Source organism: Antechinus flavipes, chromosome 4 (assembly GCF_016432865.1).
Source record: "Antechinus flavipes isolate AdamAnt ecotype Samford, QLD, Australia chromosome 4, AdamAnt_v2, whole genome shotgun sequence".
Lineage (NCBI taxonomy): Eukaryota > Metazoa > Chordata > Mammalia > Dasyuromorphia > Dasyuridae > Antechinus > Antechinus flavipes.
Genome location: NC_067401.1, coordinates 102,118,898 through 102,143,550, shown reverse-complemented (window position 1 = coordinate 102,143,550; position 24,653 = coordinate 102,118,898). Strand labels below are relative to the sequence as shown.

The 24,653-nt window shown below is 34.2% G+C and overlaps 1 protein-coding gene across 1 annotated transcript in view; it reads left to right on the top strand.

Annotated features, from left to right (window-relative positions):
- TAF5L (TATA-box binding protein associated factor 5 like) overlaps positions 1-24,653 on the top strand; it is a 40,594-nt gene that overhangs the window by 3,867 nt on the left and 12,074 nt on the right. Inside the window, exons 2-4 of the mRNA XM_051993623.1 lie at positions 11,163-11,307; positions 14,288-14,392; positions 18,112-18,836. Of these exons, the coding sequence (XP_051849583.1) occupies positions 11,166-11,307; positions 14,288-14,392; positions 18,112-18,836 (972 nt within the window). The 5' untranslated portion in view covers positions 11,163-11,165. The remainder of the gene's footprint in view (positions 1-11,162; positions 11,308-14,287; positions 14,393-18,111; positions 18,837-24,653) is intronic.

The window sequence follows — 24,653 nt, the reverse complement described above, 5'->3', positions numbered from 1 at the left end:
GATTATATAACAATTGATCTTGAGAAAACCTAATATGAAAAATGTATTCTAGGTTTATAGGAAAATCTGTGCAAATCTTTTCCCAGTTCTGTTACTTTTGTTTATATTATCCATAATACTTAGATATTCTTTGATTTAAACCTTCCTTACCTTTCCTAAAGATTTAAATGTTGCTGTGTCTTGAAAAAAGCCTTCTGTCATCCACCTCACATCCACCTCAAAGTTATTCTTTCTTAGATGTCTTTTGTTTGTACATACCTTTGTTGTTGAGTCCTTTTAGTCTTAGCTGACTCTTTGTGATCCCATTTGAGGGTTTCATGGCGAAGATATTGGAGTGGTTTGCCAGGATCACGCAGCTAGTGTCTGAAGTTAGATTTGAACTTGGCAAGATGAGTCTTCTGACACCAGGTCCCAAACTTCCATTCACTGTGCCACCTAGCACCCTATAAATTATTATGTAAATTGTTTTACAAGTTGTAATAGGCTGATACATTGTTATAACCATAGATATTTTCAACAACAACAAAAAAAAACCCTACAAAGTACATTGTCCAAAACATTTAAGTAAAACCTGCTAATAATTGCTCATTTGTAACTAATAGCACATGTCACTTTCTACTTTTATAGTTAGTTAACATAATGGGAAAATGTATCTTTTTTGAATCTCCTTAAATTTCTTGTGTCATTTTGTCTCAGTTTGCCCTTAAACTTTGTTTCTTCCTTGTATACTTCTCTTTTCTTCTCTCTCTATCCTTCCTCCCATAAATTATAAATTCCTTGGGAGTAGACTGTCATTTTTATCAGTATATGCCCTATTTCTGGCATGATGCCTTGCACACATAAGACTCAGTGAATTTTTAAAAAACAGGATAATATCTCACTAGCTCAGGAGCCATCTATACTGAAAGTCCTTTAGGTAGAATTTGTTTTAAACTAGAATAAACTGAAAACCATTATTTGTCTCCTTTTATTGTTGAGGAAACATGAGGTCATTGACTTGCTTAGGGTCACACAGCTAGTTAGCAATAGAAATAAGACTCAAGGCTGCTTAATAATACTCTTTCAACCAAACTTCTTTGGTATAATAATGGGTACTCCAAAAACAGGTAATACTTGGCTCCAAAAGATGGTTACTTAGAGATGCTATATATAATGCCATAGGAAGCAAAGTGATGTTAGTTTGTTGGCATAATCTCTGTTCCTATTCAGAAAAAGAATCAAAGAACATGATGAAACCAAGAAGTTGTTTTGTATATGTTCAGATAGAAGATTTATATTACTCTAAATTGAAAACAGTTTAATATTGAGATGATTAGATAAAATATTGAACCCAAATTAAGTTGAATTTTTAGCTTACTATTTGATTTACCTCCTCTCTTCTCCAGCTGCCAGCAGTTGTCTAGAAAATAAATTAATATACAATTCTCAGACTCTTGATCTCTTGGTAAAACTCAAAAAAAAAAAAAAAAAAGAAAGAAAGAAAGAAAAAAAGAAAAGAAAAGAAAGAAACTCAGCTATTTTTCTGGCAGTAGCAATAGATTTGTATTAGTTCATGCACACTTTTATCCTGTGATCTTTTTAATCAACCATGTGGATACTTATTCTAAAGATTCAGAAAGAGCAGATGTGGATAACATTCTATCTTAACTTTTGTTTCTGTCCTCTCATAATTTACCACAGGAAAGATTTGGCCATTGTATATGAGATCTTTATTTTCTTTTGACATATGCATATCTCTGGAAAGCTCTCCAACAATTATCCTTCACTCTCATCATAGGATCAACCTATTTTTAATAGGATTTTTAATAGGAGGATAACATCCTTTCCTCCAGTTGTTTGTAATTCCTTATTTGTTATGTTTCAACCTACTTACAGCCTGAGCCCATTCTTTACTTTCTATCTATCATTCAATGTGAATTTCTTGCAAACATGAAATAACAGTAGACTATTGGTGTACTTTTTTTTTTTTAATAGACCTTCTACCTCCTTTACTTCTTTGCAGAGGTAGCTGTGGAACACTGCAGGTAACATTACTTTTTTTGATTTTTTGATTTTTTTTCCTGAACTTTTTTTTTCTACTTTTTATTATAAAAATAGCTCTTTGGTAAATACAAGGAAAAGGAATTAGGGAATCTAGGTGACATAACAGCAAACAACAACAAAAACTAAAGCAACAAAAAGAGGCCTTCATCTAAAGAAGAAGTTTGGGGTCATTAATGGAATTCTGAAATTTTTTTCTGAGCAATCTAGCCTTCATTATTAATTCTAAACACAATTCATTTTCCATTTACAGTGATAAAGTTGTCCATCTAATCTCATGGCATAGTTTATAGGATAGGCATTTTTTACCCTCTTGGTTTTTCCTGAGGAGCTTGGTAGGATACTTGTGAATAGTTATGGATCTTATGCAGGAGGCACTGTGGTGTTTTAGTGTTTGCCCTAACTAGCACAGTGTCATCTGCACACACGCATCTGAAGGGCTCCATGTATAAAAAGTCCCTTTTCAACTTTGACTCTTCACTGGAGTTTCCACATGGTGCTGATAAATACTTTTGGCAAGCATGCTTCCATTTTTATGCCTTACCTGATAATTAGAAGGTCATCAGATACTGTTACTTCTGTTATATCATCCACTGAGTCTTACAATTTTGACATCTCATAGGAACTTTTGGGAAGAAAACCTTTAAGACTTCATTTTTACTGAAACAGTGAAATCTTGTATTCTTTACAGCTTTTGGTCAGTTATACAATGGTAAAGATGTAGTTAACTGTCAACTATCACTTGTAAAAATCTGCTTGTTCCCTATTAATAGCCTCTTCATGGATGTGTCTGCCTATGTAGGTGCTTTTCTTGCCTTTTCACATCAGTGATTCCTCTGAGCTTCTCCTTCACCTCACAAGGAGAGGCAGGTGTTGATTCTCCCTGTTCTCTCAAAGGAAAAGGAGAAAAGCTAGCAGTGAACAAGAAGATGTGAACAGTTCGTTATTGTAGCAGAAAGAACTTTGGGGAATTTCTGAGGAAAGGGAACTGGAAATGTAGAATTTTATTCTGGTCAGGAATCCAACCCCCTTCTCATGCCTCTGCAAACTTCCTCTCTCCCAGGGTAAAAAGAAAGGGAGGACATATGCAGGCAGCAAAAGAGGGAAAATTTAAAAATGGAAAAGAAAATCAGGAAAAGTGCCTGGGAACAAAAAAAGGCTAAAATATCAAAAGATCAAAGTAAAGAAAGCTGAAGTAGATAGATCATACATAAGATGATAAGCCATGGAAAGGCACATAAGGACAGAATGAAAATGAATACAAATAGAAAAAGATGCGAACAAATATACTGTAAAAGAAAATAAACCAAAAATTCCACAGTGAAAAATGAGAATCCAGTAGCATTTCCAGAAATCATAGACCAACAGGAAGAAATTCCAGAATGGGTCACAAGAAAAAGCAATTTTTTTTAAACAAAATATTAAGTAAATCTGATTGGAAATCACAACTCTGGATACAGAATTTTAAAACAAATAGCAGGACAGAAAAAATTGAAAATATAAGGTTACTCAAGGATAGTAAAATTTGGCATACAAAAATACTACTCAAGTGGAAGAAAATTTGGCAGAAAAGAAGTAAAGGACAACATAAAAAAAAAAAAAAAACACCAACAATATGACTTCTATATAAGCCAAAGCAACTGACCTTAAAAAGATGTATAGAATTAACGTAAGGATCATAGATCTTTATATGCAAAACCTTTATATGCTGAAAATAAAACAAGGAAACTATTCAGGACTTCTAAGTAGGAGCAGCAAAATAATGATCTTTTGAGTTTACAGATCCAACAGAAGAAAAAAAAATCTATGCTTGAAATGCTAAAAAAAAAATGTGGTTAAGTTTGACAATCCCAATAATATGAGAGGATTTACAAGCAATCAGGAGAACTTTAAATGTGAAAGAACCCAAATTTGCTTAGTTTAATATTACTCCAGTAGTTATGAGAAATCAGAGGAAGGAATAGAATAAGATAGCCTCAAAAATAAAAGAGCAACAGTATAAAGCAACAGAATAGAATTCAGAATAGTTAAGAAGGATAAAGAAGTAAGGAAGATCAGCAAAGGAAAACTTAGAAAAAGAGTACGATTATATAACCTATGTACACAATGTGTATACAATTTTGAAAATATAAGTAGAAAGAAAAAAGAAACTGAATTTAATAAAATATGGCTAAAATTGATCTAGGACCCCCAAAAATATACCACATCACTATTCCCTCTTCATTGCAAGATTGAGGAACTTTGGGTGTGAAATGCCAGTACAGTCATACATTGCCAATATATTGGTTAGTTTACTGGAGTAGTTTTTTTTCTTCTCTTTAAATCTTTGTTGCAAAGGATGGCTCAATAAAGGTGAATGTATTTAGGAATAAATGTCATAAAAATAAAATACATCAATAAGATAAAATTCAAAAAAGAAAAAAATGGTCACTTCCATTATTGGGACTAAATCTATTTACATAAAACACAAAGTCTTTTTTTATCCGTGGATCTTGCTTTCCTATGAAAAAGCCTTGAAGGGAAAATTTATGTTGCCAGACAATGAAATGGGGGGAGGGGGGAGGAAGGAGGAGTTAATTCACTTGAAATATGTGTGCATTGGTTTGTTCCTTGTTCATAGTAATTAATTACGTTCTTCAATTGGTATATTGATGGACCTTGGGAAAATGTCATCATAATTTACAGAAATTGATCTGTTTGTAATTTAGGGAGTGGGGGGGAAATCTTATCCTCTACAAATTAGCTTCCATTGGAGGCAAATAATTTTTGTTCTTGCCGTTATTTGTACACACCCAATCTCCTGCCTTCTTGCATTTCTCCTCTACCTCTTCTTTTTCACAGGTGTCTTGCTAACTAGCATATATTAAGCACCTGCTATATATAGCTAGTTAGGTGGAGCAGCTAAATGGCACAATAGAGCCTGGAGCCTACTTGCAAATCTGGACACTTACTACTTGTGTAGCCCTAGACAAGTCATTTATAACCTTGTTTGCCTTAGTTCCTCATCTGTAAAATGAGCTGGGAAAGGAAATGGCAAACCATTCCATTATCTTTGCCAGGAAAAGGGTCACGACTGAACAACAGTATAGCCAGGTACTTTGCTGAATACGAGGAGAGATAAAAAAAGGACCAAAATAAATAAATAATAAAATAGAGCCTTGTACTCAAGGAGCTTACCATCTAATAGCAGAGAAACATTCAAACCATAAAAATATATACAGGATAAATTGGGAGAAGTCTCAGAGAAAAGTCACTAAGATTAAGGAGAATTGAAAAAGCCTTCTTGTAGAAGGTAGGAAAAGCTAGAAGATAAAGTCAATCACTTACCTAGCGATGATAATTGAAACCATGGAAGCTAATGAGATCACCAAATGAAATGGTATAGAAAGAAAGAGAACAGGGACCAGTACAGAGCCTTGGGGGATATGCACAATTACTGCACACAATCTGGATGAAAGTTCAGTAAAAGATTCAGAAAAGGAATAGTCAAAACAGATAAAGAGAACCAGGAAAATGCAAATGTTACAAAAACTTAGAATAACAAGGAAATGAAGGTGATCAGCAGTGTCAGAGCTTCAGAATGATCAGAAAGGATGAAAATTGAGAAAAAAGCCATTAGATTTGGCAAGACTTTAGCTGAGACTTGAAGGAAAGCCAGTAGGCAGGAATGAGAAGGGAAAGCACTCTAGTTATGGGAGACAACTAATGAAAATGCTCAGTTAGAAGACAGATTGTTCAAGAAACAAAGATTTTGTTTTAATTGCATAAGTATATGGAGCAAAAATTAGATTAGCAGTTCATGTGAAAAAAAATCTAGGAGTTTTAATAGATTCCAAGCGCTTAGAAGAATCAAGAGATTAAAACTTAGTCATAAAAGCAAAGGTTATTTTTTACTTAATAAAAATGAGATTGTGGTCCCATTGTACTTTTGGCATAGTTTGCATTTGGAAAATTGTATTCATTTCTGGATATCATGTTTTAGAAAAAAATGTTTACCCGGACCATTTCCAGAAGATGAGGGAGGGGAATAACTGTATTTATTAAATGCCTGCTATATGCCAGGTACAGCAGCAGTGTACAAATATCTTCTTTAATTCTCACAATAACCTTGAGAGGTAAGTGTTTTTATGAACCCCATTTTACAATTGAGAAAACTGTCAGAGCTTGTGACTTGCTCAGGGTCATACAGGTAGTGTCTGAAGCTGGATTTATAAGCAGGTCTTCCTGGCTTCGGATCCAGTACTCTTGTCAACTGTGCTACCAACTGCTTCTAAGATGACTAAATGGATGAGAGCACTTGAAGCCGTGCCATAAAAAAATTGAAAGAAACGATGGATAGTCTGGGGAAATAGAGATTTAGTGTACCATGATAGCTATCTACACGTATTTGCAGTTCAGTTCAATAGGAGGAGGATTAAATTTGCTTGCTTGGGAAAATTCTAGGAAGGTGGCAGAGTGGGTCAGAAAATTCCAAGCTCTCTAGATTTCTCCCACAAAAAAAAGTGTGCTCTGGGCAGCCATAGGTTACCCGTGATAAATAAGACTTAGGGCAGAACAAGGGTTCTCCTGGGACAACCTAAGAAGACCAGAGTAGACCAAAGATAGAATGTAAGACTTAGATTTAACTAGTGCCTAATGTAAACTCTAGATTAGTTTTACAGAAACAGCAAGCACAGAGACTTGAGATTAGTTGAGTTTAGGGGTAGCCTCAGCTGCAATCCCAGGAACTTTTACTTCCCGGACAGCCTGGGAAATCAAGAGTCTGAGACAGGAAGATTGAGGGAACCTCTCCTGATAAAGAACTCCAGGGCCCGGCTATGCTGCAGAGACTCGGCCTAGGACAAGAAGGACCATCACACACCCAGTGAGTGCAGAGTGGAGCAGGGATGCTGCTTACTGTGGACATTTGCAGAATGATGGAGTTTTTCATTTGGAGTTCCAGGTAGAGGGGAGAGCTGAAGTAAAGCCAGAGGCACCATCCCTTTCATCTCATCACAGGATTAGAGGGGCCTTATAAGTTCTCATTTTTTGAAAAACAATGAGCAAACAAAGAAGAAAGAACCCAACCATAGAAATTTACTATAGGAATAGGGGAAATTCTCTTCAGATGAGGATATTAAAGTAAAAGCCTCTCCTTTTACCCAAACAGCAGCATTAAATGGCTCCCTGCCCAGAAAGAATTTATAGAACCCAAAATGATTTTTAAAATCAAATACAAGAGGTTTTGGAAAAAACTAAAAAATAAATAAATAAAATAAGAACTATCCTAGAAAAACAAGATTATGAAAAGAAAGTTAACCACTAGAAAAGGAAATCCAGAGTCTTGAATAAAATAATTTTTTTTTTTTTTTTTAGGGATAAGTGTCAGAAAATAATTCTTTACAAATTAGAATTGGGAAAGGGGAAGCCACGGAAGCTTTAAGAGATAAAGAAATAACAAAATTTTAAAAATGAAAAAATAGATGAGACTGTGAAACATAAGAAAAACAAAGATCTGAAGAACAAATCAAGAAGAGAAAACATAAGAACAATTGGACTAGCTGAAAACTAATTTTTAAAAAGAACTTTGAGATAAAATACAAGAAATAATCAAAGAAAATTGTCCTGAACGTGAGGGAAAAGGAGAATTAGAAAAAAAAAAAGTCCACCAATCACAATCTCAAAGAAATCCTACAAGCAAAACACATAAGATGATTATTACATTTCAAAACCCCGACAAAGAAAATTTGCAAGAGAACAAACAAAAAAAAATTTCAAATATACTATAGGTACAATTAGAATTGTACAGGATTTATCAGCAGCCACAATAAAAAAAGCACAAGTCCCACAATATTTTATATCAAAGATCAAAGGAACTAGGATTGCATTCAAAAATATCTCCAGCAAAACTTAGCATAATATTGAATGAAAAAAAAAAAAAGACATTTAGTAAACTCACAGATTTTTCAGGATTTTGTCTCAACCAAACCTGAACTCAGTAGAAAATTTAACAAATAAGAGCCAACATCAAAGACTAATTTCAAAGAATTCAATAAGGACAAACTTGATTTTTATGTGGAAATGTAAGCCATATGTCTTAAAATTGATATCAGTAATTGGGTGATTCAAAAGAAAGATTGGGGCAGAGCTGAGTATAATCTAATTCTAAAAAGCAAAACTGTCTAGGAAAAGGTAAAAATGTGATACAAATGAGGTGCAGAGAAAGAACAGACACAGGCAATGGATGGGGTAGGAGGGCTGGTAGTTCTGAAAATCTGCTCACATCAGGGATAGGTTGAATAGGAAACATTTTATTTGTTTGTTTGTTTGTTGAATAGCACCCTTCAAAATCTATTTTTAAAAAATAAGGGGAAAGAGAATAGGATAGGGTGGGGTATAGAAAAATGTGTAGATTTAGGCAGAGACAAGATATGTGGATTAATGGAAAAATGGATAAAGAGGAAAGGAAAGGGTAGAGAGGAGAAGATCAGGGAGGGATTTTGTGTGTGTGTTTGTATAGGTATGTAAATGTATGTTCATAAATATATAGATATATGTTTGTATATGGATGTCAATATATATGTATGTATCTCCATGCATAACTGTAGTATACTTGAGAGAAGTGAGTAGAGAGGAGATGAAAGGGGGAAAAAAGAATAAAGTAATAACTGCACAATGGATGTAATGTCTTATTATTATATGATTTCTTGAAATAGAAATTTATTATCACATATTTTTGAATCTTCCCTGATGTTCTGCTGAACACATGACAATGTTTTGAGTTTTTCTTTTCTTTCTTTTTGTTTTATTTTTTCTTATTTTGTATAATTTAAGATTTAAAGAATAAATTTTTTTAAAGTTATGAAGAGGTTTCTCCCCCCCCCTAAAAAAGGGGGGGGGGGAGAATCATGGAGTGGAATCTTTACAAGGAGATAGGCCTCCCTATATTTAGAACTATTTACATCTCTAGTTTTCCCTAGTCTAATTTTCTTCTGCCATGAAGAGTAAAAACGGTATATATTTTAGGGGTTAATTAGCATTTGGCTATCTACAAAAAGATAATGTCAGTGCTTTCTACTTTTTTGCATGCTACATGTAGCCATCATTATCGTGCCTCTTTCCAGTCTTCCAATCACAGGTGGCAATACAAAGAGGGAAAGAAAAAGGTATTTTCCCCTTTTGGGAAAAATATCTTTTCCTTAACAAAGGAAGTAAAAATGAATTGATGATCAGAGACTTGGACTCATAATATTTTCTCTTCTTTACTGCTTTATTGCTCCAGTAATTTTCTTCATATTCTTCCTTCATCTTTAAAAAGATAAATATATTTGCTTGACTCCAAAAGATAGAACTGGAAACGATGGATAGAAGTGTAGAAAAGTAGATTTTAATTCCATATATTTTAACTCCTAATGTTAGAAAAAGAAACTATCACATACAAAGCTGTATTAAAGTAAATTGGTCTTCTTTGAAAGATAGTGGGTTTCTCATAATTAAAAGTTTTCAAATGGGTACTAATCATTGGCCATAGAGATGATGAGGACTGCTGTAGATAGGAAATCCTATTCCATATAGGAGATAAACAATTATATTCTTATAATTCTTATATTCTAAGACCAAAAGTCCATCTATGTCTACCATCGTCCCCTATCCTCTTTGGGTTCACTAATGTTTAGTATTCTAAATCAAGAATGAGTTTGGACCTGAATTAGCAACAGGAACTGGAAAAGTGTTAGCAAAGCTGAGGTGGTGAATGAGAAGGGATTATTTTGCAGACTTGAAAGTACTGAGTACAAGGAGGGCTTACAGATGAGTCTAAATGTGTACCTTTCAGAACAGTTAAGAGGTATTGGTAGCAGACCAAGAGATTTGGGACTATACCTAACTAGGAAGTTGCAGAGTTCTACTTCTTTTCCTTTATATAGCCGGGTTTAGTTTCTACAGTAGCAACAGCTATGTCTCTAGAGTGATAGTGACCAGCTTCAAATCTCACTTCTGATCTGAGATCTGGTTGCTTGCTGTGGCATTAGAAAAATTACTTGGATTCGGCTGAGGTTCTTTCTAGCTTTAGAATTATGATTTTGTGAACCCATCATCATAATTCTTCATAAGTAAGCAAGGATTTTCCAACTATAGCACAAAGATCTTCTAGTAGATGTCTAATGTTATTTATACTGCTACTGAAGGATCATTTCCTTTTCCTCTAGCCCTCCTTTACCACAATTTCCACAATGGAGGAGAGAAAACAGCAGCTCCTTTCTACTCTTGTGTTCAATGTTGATTCTTAGTCTCTCTTTCCCTTGGTACAAAACTTTAGCAATATAAAGAATAGCCCCTCACAAAAAGATTTTGTCCCTTCTCTTTTGATTAGTATGTACACTTAGGAAAATGACATATATTCTAAATTCAACTATCATTAACTGTAATCCTGCTCTGGGCTTTTTTGTTACCTCTAGCTAAATGGTATATGCTAGATATGCTATCGTCCAATAATTAGATGTAAAAAAAAAAAATTTACTTTTTGGAAGTCGGAAAATTACCTCTACTTTTTATTTTTAAGAAATTGCTTTTTCTAAGCCTAATTCCAACACTTAACCAATACTTTGCTACTGTGTTAATGTTTTGGCATAAATAGTACCTAATAATGAGAGAGGAAAAAAGGATTTTTTTAAGCAGTATTTGGAGTAACTCAGAGTAATGTTGGCAATCTTTTCCTTTTGATTTGAAATAGATATATTTGATAGTGTGCCAAATTGTTAAATTTTTTTCTTACTCAAATTCTAAGAAACCACTTTTTATGTTTTCTTTATTTTTCCCCCCCTCATAACCTCCTGTCTAGTTTTAGGTTTTGGGAGGGATTTTGTGTCTATGATTTGAGTGCTAATTAGAATCTGTTCCAGTCAGGAGAAATAAAAGGCTTAATTCAAACCAATAATAGTTATTCCTTGTTAATAGTTCTAATGAAAGTCTTGGTGAGGAAGATTGAAATTTTTGTCAGAAGTGAAATTTGATGGTTATCTTGGAATTATATGCTATTATAAATTTTCATAATTTATACTGGCTATGTTTTGTTTTGGTTTTTTAAAGCTAAAATGGAGATTTGCACTGTATGTGGTTTATTACCTTTATTTCTTCTTTTGGAGGTCATGAAACGAGTACGCACAGAACAGATTCAGATGGCAGTGTCCTGCTACCTCAAACGACGTCAATATGTAGATTCAGAAGGTCCTCTAAAACAAGGATTGCGGTTGTCTCAGACTCCTGAAGAGATGGCAGCTAATCTCACAGGTAATAGTCTAATAGTCCAGTCTGGCTACTTTACCTCTCCTAAAAGTACATGTGGAATTGTGATGTTACATTATAAATGGAATGGTTTCCCTGCCCTTAATGATGAAAAGTTTGTTAAAATAATTTTTAAAGTAATTTTTATAGCTCTTTTTCATTTTTCTTCTGTTGATTCCATTTCTGCATTTAAATACCCTTGGGATAACTTGGCTTAATTGGATCTCTTGCTTAGTTTTCTTTAAATTGATATATCTTACACTACTTCCCTCTACCTCATGAAATAACTTGTTAGACTGAGCTCCTTAAGAGCAGTGGCTTTTTTTTTTTTAAACTTCCCAGCACTTACACTTTTTAACAGTGCCTCAAACATAGTAGGCTCTTAATGCCTATTGATTTAATTGCCCATCATGTATTTAGCACATAATAGGAGTTTATTAAATGGTTGTTGACTTGTCTATCACCTATTTCAAACTAATATTGCTTTTGATCATCATTTCCTGCCACTTAGCAAGTAAATTAAATATTTGCTCATTAAGGCACTTTCTAAGCTGGTTTGATCTTGTGACAAAAACTTTACAGTGATTAAACTTCTGTATAATTATAATTCGTGTGAATGTCATTTCAGTTGTCCATTTCCCATTTTTTTGTTATTAATCATTTATTTAAAGAGTTCAGGATTGAGTTTTTCAATTGTATACCATGTCCTTCATTGTTCTCACAAAGTATTCTGAATATTTCGTGATGGCCTGGAGGTGACACAGGATTCTTAAAGCATATATATGTCAGTGAAATATAAACTCTACCAGGTTCTCTAACCTTTTGTAAAGGTATCGGGTTTGGTTCCAGCAATCTGAGTCTGTTTTCTGAAGACCAATTAATTATGAAGATATTCTTCACCAAAAGACAAGACACTTAATAATGTGCCATAACAAACAATGGGGAAAAAATAATGGCCTTTATTCTTGTACTGCCCTCTTGTGCTTTTGCAGAAAAAAATCTGATAAAGCTTGCTAAGAATCATGCAAGTTTTAGTGAGCATGTATAAATTTACTTCAGTGTTATTTTATTGCTCATTGTCATACCCAACTCTTTATGACCTTTGTTGTGATTTCTTGCCAGAGATATTAGAGTGGTTTGTCATTTCTTTCTCCCATGGATCAAGGCAAATAGAAGTTATGTGACTTGCCCAGGGTCACACAGCTAGTGAATGCCTAAGGCTGATTTTGAATTTGGGTCTTTCTGACTCCAGACCCAATTCTCTACCCACTGAGCCGTTTAACTGCCTAGAAAAATTTACTTTGAGCCATGATCAAATGGACATAGAATAATCATTTTGTACACATCTAAAGCAAAGGATTCTTACTGATATAAATTCGCCAGTGACTTAGAAATAGAATGAATTTCCTATTTCTTAGAGTTTTCACTTCCTATAGATTCAACTGTTTGTTTACTAAATGTAATTAGCACCAAAACTTAGATCCTGGGACTTAATTTCTCATAAGTGTCTTTATGATAGAAATTTTCATATTTAGAAAAATAATCATATTCCAAAGAAAGCTTGGTTTTAGCCAGATACCTTCATTTTGAAATATTTAAATATTTAAATTAAAGTTAAGAATATATTGGTATTCCATCCAGCCATTCTGAAGAGCAATTTGGAACTATGCTCATAAAGTTATCAAACTGTGCATATCCTTTGATCCAGCAGTGTTACCACTAGGCTTATATCCCAAAGAGATTTTAAAGATGGGAAAAATACCTGTGTGTGCAAGAATGTTTATGGCAGTCCTCTTTGTAGTGGCCAGAAACTGGAAACTGAGGGGATGCCCATCACTTGGAGAATGGCTGAATAAATTGTGCTATATGAATATTATGGAATACTATTGTTCTGTAAGAAATGACCAGCAGGACGATTTCATAAAGGCTTAGAGAGACTTACATGAACTGATGCTAAGTGAAATGAGCAGGACCAAGAGGTCATTATATACTTCAACAACAATACTATATGATGATCGATTCTGATGGACGTGGCCATCTTCAGCAGTGAGATGAACCAAATCAGTTCCAATAGAGCAGTAATGAATTGAACCAGCTACACCCAGCAAAAGAACTCTGGGAGATGACTATGAACCACTACATAGAATTCCCAATCCCTCTATTTTTGTCCACCTGCATTTTTTATTTCCTTCACAGGCTAATTGTACACTGTTTCAAAGTCCGGTTCTTTTTGTATAGCAAAATAACTGTTTGGACATGTATACTTATATTGTATTTAATTTATACTTTAACATATTTAACATGTATTGGTCAACCTGCCATCTGGGGGAGGGGATGGAAGGAAGGAGGGGAAAAATTGGAACAAAAGGTTTGACAATTGTCAATGCTGTAAAATTATCCATGCATATAACTTGTAAACAAAAAGCTATAATAAAAAAAAAAAAAAGAATATGTTGGTATTCGGGTGATAATCTGTAGTTTTTCTCGGACCTCTTAGAAGGAGATAGATTCACTTCAGATGAACAGGTGCAGTAAGAAACCATTGCGCTTATTGGCATAGTTTTGTTTTTGTTTAAAGTAATGTCTTAATGTACAGTATTTTTAAAGCAGGTCGAGCAACAGGCACATAAGTCTTTAAACATCTTCAGATATTTGAAATGCTAATAGCAGGCGAATTGATAAACTAGGTATATTACTATTGGAAGAGAGCCATTATCTTTTTTTTTTTTTAATATGTTATTTTATTTACCCTGATTGTTTTGTTATATTATAGAACAAAAGAAAAACTGTTAAGAACAAATCTTTAATAAAAGATAGTGAAATGGTCCATAGTTTTATAGGGTTGTGGGTGTTAGAAAAACCTATGATGCATTGACCTTTCTAATCCTATCTGGTTTGATCTTGTTAATTTTTTACACTATCAGATATTTAGATAGTAATTCTAATTCTGTGCTTAATTCTGATGGATGTTTGTCTTCTTCTCTAGTCCAATCAGAGTCTGGTTGTGCCAACATAGTGTCTGCAGCCCCCTGCCAGGCTGAGCCTCAGCAATATGAAGTACAGTTTGGTCGATTACGGAATTTTCTCACTGGTAAGTATTTGTCTGGAGTCACTATTTTTTAATGCAAATTTCAGCCATGTTTTTAATACTTAAAAATAAATCCACCAACTTGACAAAAAGACATGAGAGAATAAGGAACAAAGGATTGAGAAGTCTAGCACTCTGTGTTCTAATCCTGGCTTTACCACTTTGGTAGTAAAGGTTTTGTAGCCTTGTCTTAGTTATTTGTCATCCCTAAACCTTTTTGATTTCCTAGTTATAAAATGAGGGTGGGGGCAAAGTGGTTGTAACTAGGCAAAGATTCTGCCAAAATTCTATAGTTCTTATTTTAAATTTAATTAAAAAGAAATTGTATGGGAAACCATGTGATCCTGCTTATTAATCAATCTCCAATTATTTTCTGAGTGCTTGATATGGGTAACCTATTGTATAAAATGTTGTTCAATGTACAAAGAAACATAAAGCAGTGTTCCTGTCTCTAAAGAACTTTGCATTCTAGTTAGAGATATTCCTAAGGTACCTGGTAGACAAGATGGGAATATTTCATATTCTGCCCTCATATTGTTTATTTGGTTTTGTATTTGAAGAATGTCTGACTGTGTGTGTGTGTGTGTGTGTCTTCATGTGCTTAAAAGTGAATGTAAGGAACCACAAGTTATCTACAACCACATTATTGTAATTTTAATTTTTTAATTCACATGTGACTTCATAGTAGAAGAGGTATATTACTATTGGAAGAGAGCCATTATCTTTTTTTTTTTTTTAATATGTTATTTTATTTTATTTAATAAATACAATGGAAAGATGCTGAATTTGGAGCCAAGGGATCTGAATTCAGATCCCAGTTCTACCATTTGTATAAAACAGGACCAGTCACTTAGCTTTTAGAAGTCAGTTTTCTCACCTGTAAAATGGGTTAGACCAGCTATCTAAGGGCCCATCCAGTTTTAAATGAGTGATCCTTTAGAGTGGAATAAATAATTGGGGAAGGGGGAAGGAATGTATCGGAAGTAAGTATCATAAGAAAAATAGCAAGAAATCCAGTGTGAGTCACATAGTGTATATATGGCATGTTCGTGAAAAGCAGGGTGCTAGAATTCACTAATAGAAATGTGACAACTAATTCTCCATTATGCTTGTTGTTGCCCAGATCATTTATATGATACCATCCTTCTTCAATCAATATCCTTGTGTTAACACTGAAAGGTGCTTAAATAATGATCATTTACCTGTGAAGAACCTGAGCCCCAGAAAGGTCAAAGAATTTGGCTAAGGTCATGCCCAAAACATTTCTTGAACCCAGCATGCCTTAAGTCCTGGTCCTGTGCACCCATACTCTATAAAGATTCAGGGGATATAGTAAAATATATATATATATATATATTTTTTAAATAACTTTTTATTGACAGAACCCATGCCAGGGTAATTTTTTACAACATTATTCCTTACCCTCACTTCTGTTCTGATTTTTCCCCTCCCTTCCTCCACCCCCTTCCCCTAAATGTCAAGCAGTCCTATACCTGTTAAATAGGGACATAGTAATATTAAAGAAGTTTAGCAAGGTATTTGTTTGCATTTTGTTTGCCATATCCTGGCTGTGTGACCCTGGGCAAGTCACATAATCCCAATTGCCTCAGCAAAAAAAAAAAAAAAGAAAGAAGTTGGTTTATTTTTAAGAATTTGCTTCACTGCTTGCTTTGGCTTAGAAATATGATTGTACTGTCTCTTTTTCTTAAAAGAGAGAAGCATTCATTTCTCCAGCATAATGTAGTTGTAGTCATCCCAAATGTGGAAAGGGGTGTAAAGGACAAGGGACAGAAGAGTGTTTCTTCCCAACCCAAATTAAATTGTCTCCTTCCATTCTGTCTTTATCTATCCTGAGGTTTCAGTGTTCATGCAGGAACTGAAAAACAGGTAGAAAGAGGCAACTGGGGTGGTTTAAAAAAAAAAAAAAAAGAATCTAAAGAGAAATAGGTCAGCTAATTAAATTTACAGGTCATAAGAGGTAAGGACTTTTTTTTTTTAATAGTAAATATACTATAAATAAACACTGGACTTTTTAAGTACCTTAGCATCATGTTCAACTACATCTTTAGTATTTTAAGCAAGAATTTAACTGTAATGATGTATACCACTGCTTTTGGTTTTTTTGGTTGTTTTTTTGTTGTTTTTGTTTTTGTTTTTTTTTTTAATGTATTCATGACCATGGTGATGCTCTTGGTAGATTAGCATGGTTTAGTCCCATTATCACTGAAGCTTAGATGTGATTAAATGCTTTTATATACCAGGCTTTCATAGCTGTATTTTTTGTTGAGGATTTTTCAGCTGACAGCTGCTTTTCCCTGAACATTCTACTCTAAAGTCACCAAATAGCTAATAGTAGCCAAATCAAAAGTTTAAATGAATTTGCTATTTCCTCAAACTATTATTCTACATATCTTTTCACTTTTTACATTCCTAGAAAAAAATGACTTCTCTCTGCTGCATAACTACCCATTTACTTCTCAATCCCTTGAAATTTGGCTTCTGATTCCATGAACCAAACTGAAATTGCCCTTTCCATAGTTATAAGCAGCCTCTTCAGGCCCAAGTTCTGTGGCCTTTTTTCAGTGTTCTCCTTTACCTCTCTGTAGCTTCTGATATTGCTCACCACATCTCGTTCCTAGGTATTCAGTCCTGTCTTGGTTTCTGTGATGCTGCTCTCTCCTAGTTCTTCCAACTGTATTTCTTCTCATCGTAATCCATCAACTAAATCCTTAATATAAGAGTTTTCTGGTACTATCCTGGGTCCTCTACTCTTCTCTGCTTATTCTGTCTTAAAGATCTGATCCAAGTTTACCAGTATAGTAACAAATTCCTAAAGACTTGAATATTTTCTCTATGCCTATAACTTTCAAATCTACATATCTATCTATAACCTCTCCCAAATTCCAGTTCATCATTATCACCTCTCTGTTGGTTCTGCACCCCACTCAACATATTTAAAACATATCTTCTCCTGTAAACCTACTCTTCCTTAAAACTTCCTTATTTTTATTAAAGACACCACCATCCTCCCAGTCACCTAAGTTCATTTTTATCTAAGTTTACATCCTTAATCATTAGTTATGAGTAGTCAGGCAAAGAAGGAAGAGTCATCTGTTGCCATGGCTCATCTGTTCTACTTCGAAAACATCTTTTGCATCTATCTCCTTAGTCTCACACCATCATCCTAATTAAGCTCCTCATTACTTTTAACTTGAACTATTGTAATAGTTTTCTATTTTCTGGGCCTTAGTTTTCATCTTATGTAAGTTAGAAAAAATTAAAAAAAAAAAAAAAAAAGGAGGGGGGAGGGGTTGAAAAGTTCCTTCAGATTAGAAAATTATGTGATTTTTTTTAAAGGAATCCAAGTAAATATACATTAGGGCAGCAAGATGGTACAGTGAATAGAGTGCCAGGGCCTGGAATCAAGAAGATTCCTCTTCCTGAATTCAAATCCAGATTCAGACATTTACTGGCTGTGTGACACTTAACCCTATTTACCTCAGTTTCCTCACCTGTAAAAGTGAACTGGAAAAGACAAAGCACTCCAGGAATTTTGCCAAGAAAACCCCAAATGGACTGAAAATTAACTTAACCAAACACATATATTAGCATCTACCCCCAAAAAAAAGTATTATAGCCTTCCAAGTGTCATTTTGTTTTATTTTTTTACAAAGATAATAGTATTATTTCTATGAAAAGATTTGCTTTTGTTTTCATTATAGATTCTGATTCCCAGCACAGCCATGAAGTGATGCCTCTCCTATATCCTCTCTTTGTCTACCTCCATCTTAACATGGTCCAGAATGGCCTGAAGAGCACAGTGGACAGTTTTTACAGTCGCTTCCATGGAATGTTTTTGCAGAATGCCAGCCAGAAGGATGTCATCGAGCAGCTACAGACCACTCTAACCATTCAAGACATCCTGTCCAACTTCAAACTCCGGGCATTCCTGGATAACAAGTATGTGGTCCGCCTCCAAGAGGACAGCTACAATTACCTTATCCGCTACCTCCAAAGTGACAACAATAGTGCCCTGTGCAAAGTTCTCACCTTACACATTCATCTTGATGTGCAGCCTGCCAAGAGAACAGACTACCAGCTATATGCCAGTGGCAGCTCCTCACGAAGTGAGAGCAATGGACTGGAGCCGGCAGATATGCCCACATCTATTTTGCAGAATGAGGCTGCTCTGGATGTCCTGCAAGAGAGCATTAAGCGAGTTAAGGATGGACCCCCTTCACTTACCACAATTTGTTTCTATGCCTTCTATAACACTGAGCAATTGCTGAATACTGCAGAAATCTCCCCAGACAACAAGCTGCTAGCTGCTGGGTTTGATAATTCCTGTGTAAAACTTTGGAGCTTGAGATCCAAGAAGTTAAAATCAGAGCCCCATCAGGTGGATGTCTCCCGTATTCGTTTGGCTTGTGATGTTCTGGATGAAGAGGTCTGAGTATCATTCGTTTTAACTTTTGCTTCTCTCGATACATTTTGGGGACATTTAGCTACTTAGAATCAGTTGTAACAACCTAGCCAAATTTTGTAGGTCTAGGACTACTATTTGTGTTGACTTCTGGGATAGCAATATAATTATTGATAGCAACAAAACTCTACTGTCTTTGATTTTATTCTCAGAAGTTGCTGTTAAAATTTTAGCCGATTAGCCAGAAATATCTGATTATATCAAATAAGATAACACATGTAAAATGTTTTGCAAACCTTAGTGTGCTATTTAAATACTATTTTAACTATTGTTATTAATGTTAAAACTAAGGGATAGAGAGGAAATTTTTCAGTTATTGTTAACATCCATTCTTCCTAAATTAGCATAATTAAAGACCAATAATTATTAACAATTGACAATATTCCATCCTTACAGACAGATGTTTCTTATAGGAGTGTATTAGCCAAACAGAACTAGATTAGTTTAAGCTGTGACCCCATAGGTAGTTTACAGTGATACCTGAAAGCTAGTGGGAAATTTCTCATTTTTCCATTTCTTTGGTTGCTAACATCAATTCAACTTTATAGAAATGAGATGTTATTCATTTCAGTCTATTTCACTGCTAAGTTTATTTTGTTCTTCAAGGTACTCTTGTTCACACTGATGGGCAGTTAAACGATAAAGATAAGATTTAACATACCCTAGTTCATAATTAACTTTGAACAAATCGTTGTATGATTAAAAGTTAGATCTTTTTAAAAGCAATTCTTATATAAACTCTCAAGTTTATGAAGAAATGAATCATTTGTGAAATTCATAACTTATCAATTTGGGAAAAGAAAATTACTAATACTAATAGTAGCACTCAATAGAACACTGAATCAAGAGAAGGCACATTTTTAATACTTTATATCTGGGGTGTATTTTGAAAAAAAAAATGCAATGAATATTGATACTTTTCCTGGTAATTCTTGACCTTTTGTATTTCACACTTAATTGCAGATATAGTAAGTAAAATGTGTATTGAGTATATCCTTTTTCCTAAAAAGAAAATAAAGACATAGTAGGCTTTTGCCTATTCACATTTCATCCCTTTTCTGCTTTCTTCTTTATTTACCTTAAATCCTTTTTAGCCAAGGGTTTTGAATGCTGATCTGAAATGGTTTTTAATTAGTAAGGGGAAAATGAGGACTTTTTGTTTGAAGACTTTCTAAAGCAAGGGTGGCATAATCAGAATGGGAGGCTACTAACCTGTATATAAGGCTCTTTAACTGCTGTTGGGTTGAATTAGAACAGGTTTCCTTAAATTTTTCCTACTCCTTACCTTTTTTCTCCCACGAAATTTTTACACAGCTCTAGGTATACAAGTATATGAAATATATTCAAATCAAATATTTGTTAATAATAAATCATATAATTTTATGACCCCATATGGGATTGTGACCCACAGTTTAAGTTTTGATTTAGGAAACCCATATATCAACATCATCTATGTTCTACTGTATATTTATTTTGTTAAATATTTCTCAATTATATTTTGATCTAATTCAGCTCTCTGATGTATTTGATAGCTTTATCCTACACAGTAAAAAATGGTATCTATATTTTTGACTGTAGAAAATTATGACCAATAATCACATATGTTACCGAGACTTTATTTAAAGCTGTCCTGAATTTAATTATTGGCCCTGTTGTTTTTCAGGGAATCTTTGACACTTGGATAGTAATAATAATAATAATAAATCATGTTCTTGTTTGGGACTTTATCTTCATCTTTTCTTGTCTCTCTTCACTTTATGCCTGCTGATGGCATTGTATTGAAAGCTGTATCTGTCCAGTTAGAAATAAAATTATACTATTTTTGCATTTATATTTTTTGCTTAAAAAAATCAAGGATATTTCCATATTAGCTTTAGAATAATGCTATTTCAAATACTTCTGTTTTTTAGCAGTGAATACAAGTGGGGAATGTTAAATTTTTTGTCTTAAGTTTATTTTTTAAATATAATAGATTTAAATTTTCCCCACAAAAGAACTATTTCCATATGCACAGAAGAATGCAAAAAGATTTTTAGAAAACACTAATTCTCCATTAAATATAATAAATTCCAGGTGTTGCTTTCAAAACTGTCCATATCATTTGGGCTTCCTTTTGAAATTTCTTCTGTGTATATTTGAAAAGTTTCAATTGTCGTCCTTTTTTCTCAAACATCACTATTGCTAATCTCCTTTCCCCCTTCAACCTCCTCCAAGCTAAATACCAAGACAGCATTAAAAAAAAAAAAAAAAAAAAACACCTTAAAACAAATCAGCATAAGAAAAATTAGGACATATAGTGACTATGTCCAAGAATAAATGTCTCTGCTCCTTGAGAACATCACCTCTCTGTCAAGAGATATAGGTAATATGATCCCTCATAGATCCTCTAGAGATACGGTTGATCAATGAATGAGTGAATGAAGAAATGAGGGGTCTAATGAATAGAGCTTTGGGCCTGGAGTCAGGAAAGCACTATTAAATGTTGGGGAAATAGAAATAGAAATAGAATAGTAAGCAAGACAGAAAAATAAAATAGTCCCTGCTGTCAAGGAGCTCACATTTTAATGAGGGAGACAGCATATATGGAAGGTAATTCATTAACCAGGACTTTGGTGGCAAGAACTTTCTCTACTGGGACTTGAGTAGCCGTGGCTGTAGCACCTAGAGAAGCAGTTGCCAGGCTGCTTCTCAGCAGTTCCTTTCCTGTATAATGGCTGTAGGCACTGTGTTGGAAACATTATTATTCCCAGAGCCTCTGGATTTAGGACATAGCTCCTGGGCTATCTCTATTGAGGTCTGAAAGGAAATAGTAATGAATTGATTTGCCTGATAAGTGCTGCCTCCTGTCTCTCCCTTAAGGTGCCCCACTGCTTCAGCAAGACTAGCTTGCCTGTCTTGGTTGCCCTTTTCTGAGCAGGAATTTTTTCCCAAAAGATGACTGTCAGAGTTGGGCTAGAAGGACTGGTCATTTTGAGGGGTACTACCACTTTCGGAGATCTTGTACTTATCTACTTGTTGGCAGCAGATGATCAGTTGTTATTGCTACTAGTGAGAAAGATGGGCTCCTTCTCCATAATGATCACTGCATTGATCAGTTAAGTTTTTCAGAGTTGTTTTTCTATAGTATTGTCTTATACAAATTGTTCTTCTATTCCTGTTCACTTTAACACTGCATACTCAGAATTCTCTGAAATTGTCTCATTTATCTTTTTTATTTTCCTAAGGCAATTGGGATTAAGTGACTTTGCCCAGGGTCACACAGCTAGGAAGTGTTAAGTGTCTGAGACCACATTTGAATTCAGGTCCTCCTGACTTCAGGGCTGGTGCTCTATCCACTGAATCACCTAACTGCCCCATCATTTGTCATTTCTTAAAGAGCAATATTATTCCATTACATTCATGTGCCAGTTTGTTCATCCATACCCCAACTGATGGTCATTTCCTCATCCTTATATTCCAATTTCATTTTTATTTTTTCCTTTTAATATAATTCCTTTTGGATCAAGTAGTTTGTTCTACTTATTATTCCCTCCTTAGTATTATCCTCCCCATTTATTTCTTTGTTGAATTTGATATTTTCCTATCAGATACCCTATGTGTACATTCTCCTTTATCTAATTAAGATGAAGTTCACCTGATGCTTTCCCCTCCCTACACACCCTTTCTTCTGTGTTTGTATACCTTTCTTCTCATACAGTCCAATTATAAGAAATAGCATGTTGCACTTCTTTTTTTCTTTTCTTCATTAATATATTCCTTTTGCCCTCTTATCCCTTTCCTCTTAAGATAGAATCAATCTACCCTTCCTAGTCCTCTCTTTTCCTTTAACTTTTAAAGACATTAAGGTTCTGAAGGAACATGTGTATCTTTTATTAGAATGGTAATGTGACAATATTATGCAATGCCTTTTAGTTGATAAATACATTTACCTTACTAAATTTTGCTGAACTGTTTTTATTTCAAATTTTCTATTCAGCTCTCTGCTCTTTTCATCAGAAATGCCTGAAAGTTTATTTTTCCCCAGTAAGACTATAGTTAGCTTTTCTGGGTAAATTTTTGCTGATTGTAAGCCCTCTTTTACAATATTGTGTTCCAAGATACAATATAAGTAGAAACTGCCAGGCCTTAAGTAATCCTGTCATTCAGACTTCTTTCTGGATGCTTGCCATATTTTTCTTAGGCATGAAAATTCTGGATTTTAGCTATGACATTTCTGCAACTTTTCCTTTAGGAGTAGAAGTATCTTTCAGGAGATGATTAATAGATTCTTTCTTTACTTCCCCTTTTGGATTTAATTAATTTGGGCAGTTTTTATTATGAATTCTTGAAATGTAGTAGCCAGGCTTTTTTTTTTTTTTTTTTTTTTTTTTTTAAGATCATCTGTCCTTGACTTATTTCCCAGGCCAGTTGTGTTTTATATTATATATCTTATTTTCTCCTATTAAAAAAAAAAAAAAATCTGTTGGTTTTTGGTATTATTTCTTGCTTTGTCATGGAGTCATTGATTTCTGTTTGGTCTGTTCTAGTTTTCAGGAAGTCCATATCTTGGATAAGTTTTGCCTCTTTGTTTTTCTCTGTCTAATTATTTCTTCCAGAGTTTTTATTCATTTATTTTTCTTTTACTTCCTGCTTAATTTCTTCTAGATATTTATATAGTACTTGTGGAAAATCTGGAGTTTTCCTCTGCTTGAAGTTACTATAGTTTCTTTCTCTTAAGCTATTAGTTCCTGAACAGCAATTTTTCTGCAAAGGCCCTTTACAACCTCCTGCTGTGTTATTGTGTGGGGTGGTCTGCCCTGTGTGATGTCATTCTAGAAAACATGGGTTCCTGTGCAGTCCTCTTACTCCCAGATTTAAGCCCAACTGGATTTTCAGAGCTCTCAATTTTTCTTTAGCACAGAGTGCTGAGTCTGGGGTAACTTGGTCTAAGGATTGCCATCATAATATACTAATCACAATTGCTTCTTGCTATTTCCAAGGCTCCACCCTAAGGATTTCTTGGAGGAGCCCACTGCTCTAGTTAAAACCTTGCAGACTATACAGGTGTCTCTAAACCATTTCAAAGTTCATTAGGAGATTGTCAAGTTGTTGGTTTGAGTTGGTGCTAACTGACAGCTGGAACTGTCAGTAAAGCATGATCTTTTAGACTACTTTTTGAGCAGTTCTAGGGCGGAGGAAGTCTTTTATGATAGTGTCTCAGTAGATTGCTTGATTATTATTTGATCTAGTACGATTTTTAGGGTTTTGTTGGAATAATTGTCTTTTGGAGAAGAAGACATTGTATCTCATTAGATTGCTTGATCATTATGTGGTTTGGTGCAGTTTTTAGGTTTTTGCTAGAGTGAGTCTGCCACTATTCAGATAATCATCTTGTCGAAGTGCTAAATTTTTGACAAAATTCTATCTGATCTTCTTTGTTAGTTAGAAACTGACAGATTAATACAAGCAATAGGAATATGAACATTAAGTTATGGATTTTTTTGAACATTAAGTATTAATGTAAATTGTCTTCTAGGACACCATAATGCTAAAATTAGCAATGACGCTTTCAACTTGGTCCATTTCTTAATCAGGGTCACTTAGTACCATTTATTAATACTCTAAAACAGTCATGTATTTCTTTAGTTTTTGAGATTTTGATAACTATTGCATATAGCCCAGGAAGTATGTTTGGTACTCAAAAGAAAGGCAGTTATTATTTATAGAATACCTTCTCTCCTTTTCACATAAGTAGATTTCTTTCCATCTATTTATGTAACTTTTTAATGTTATCATATCACC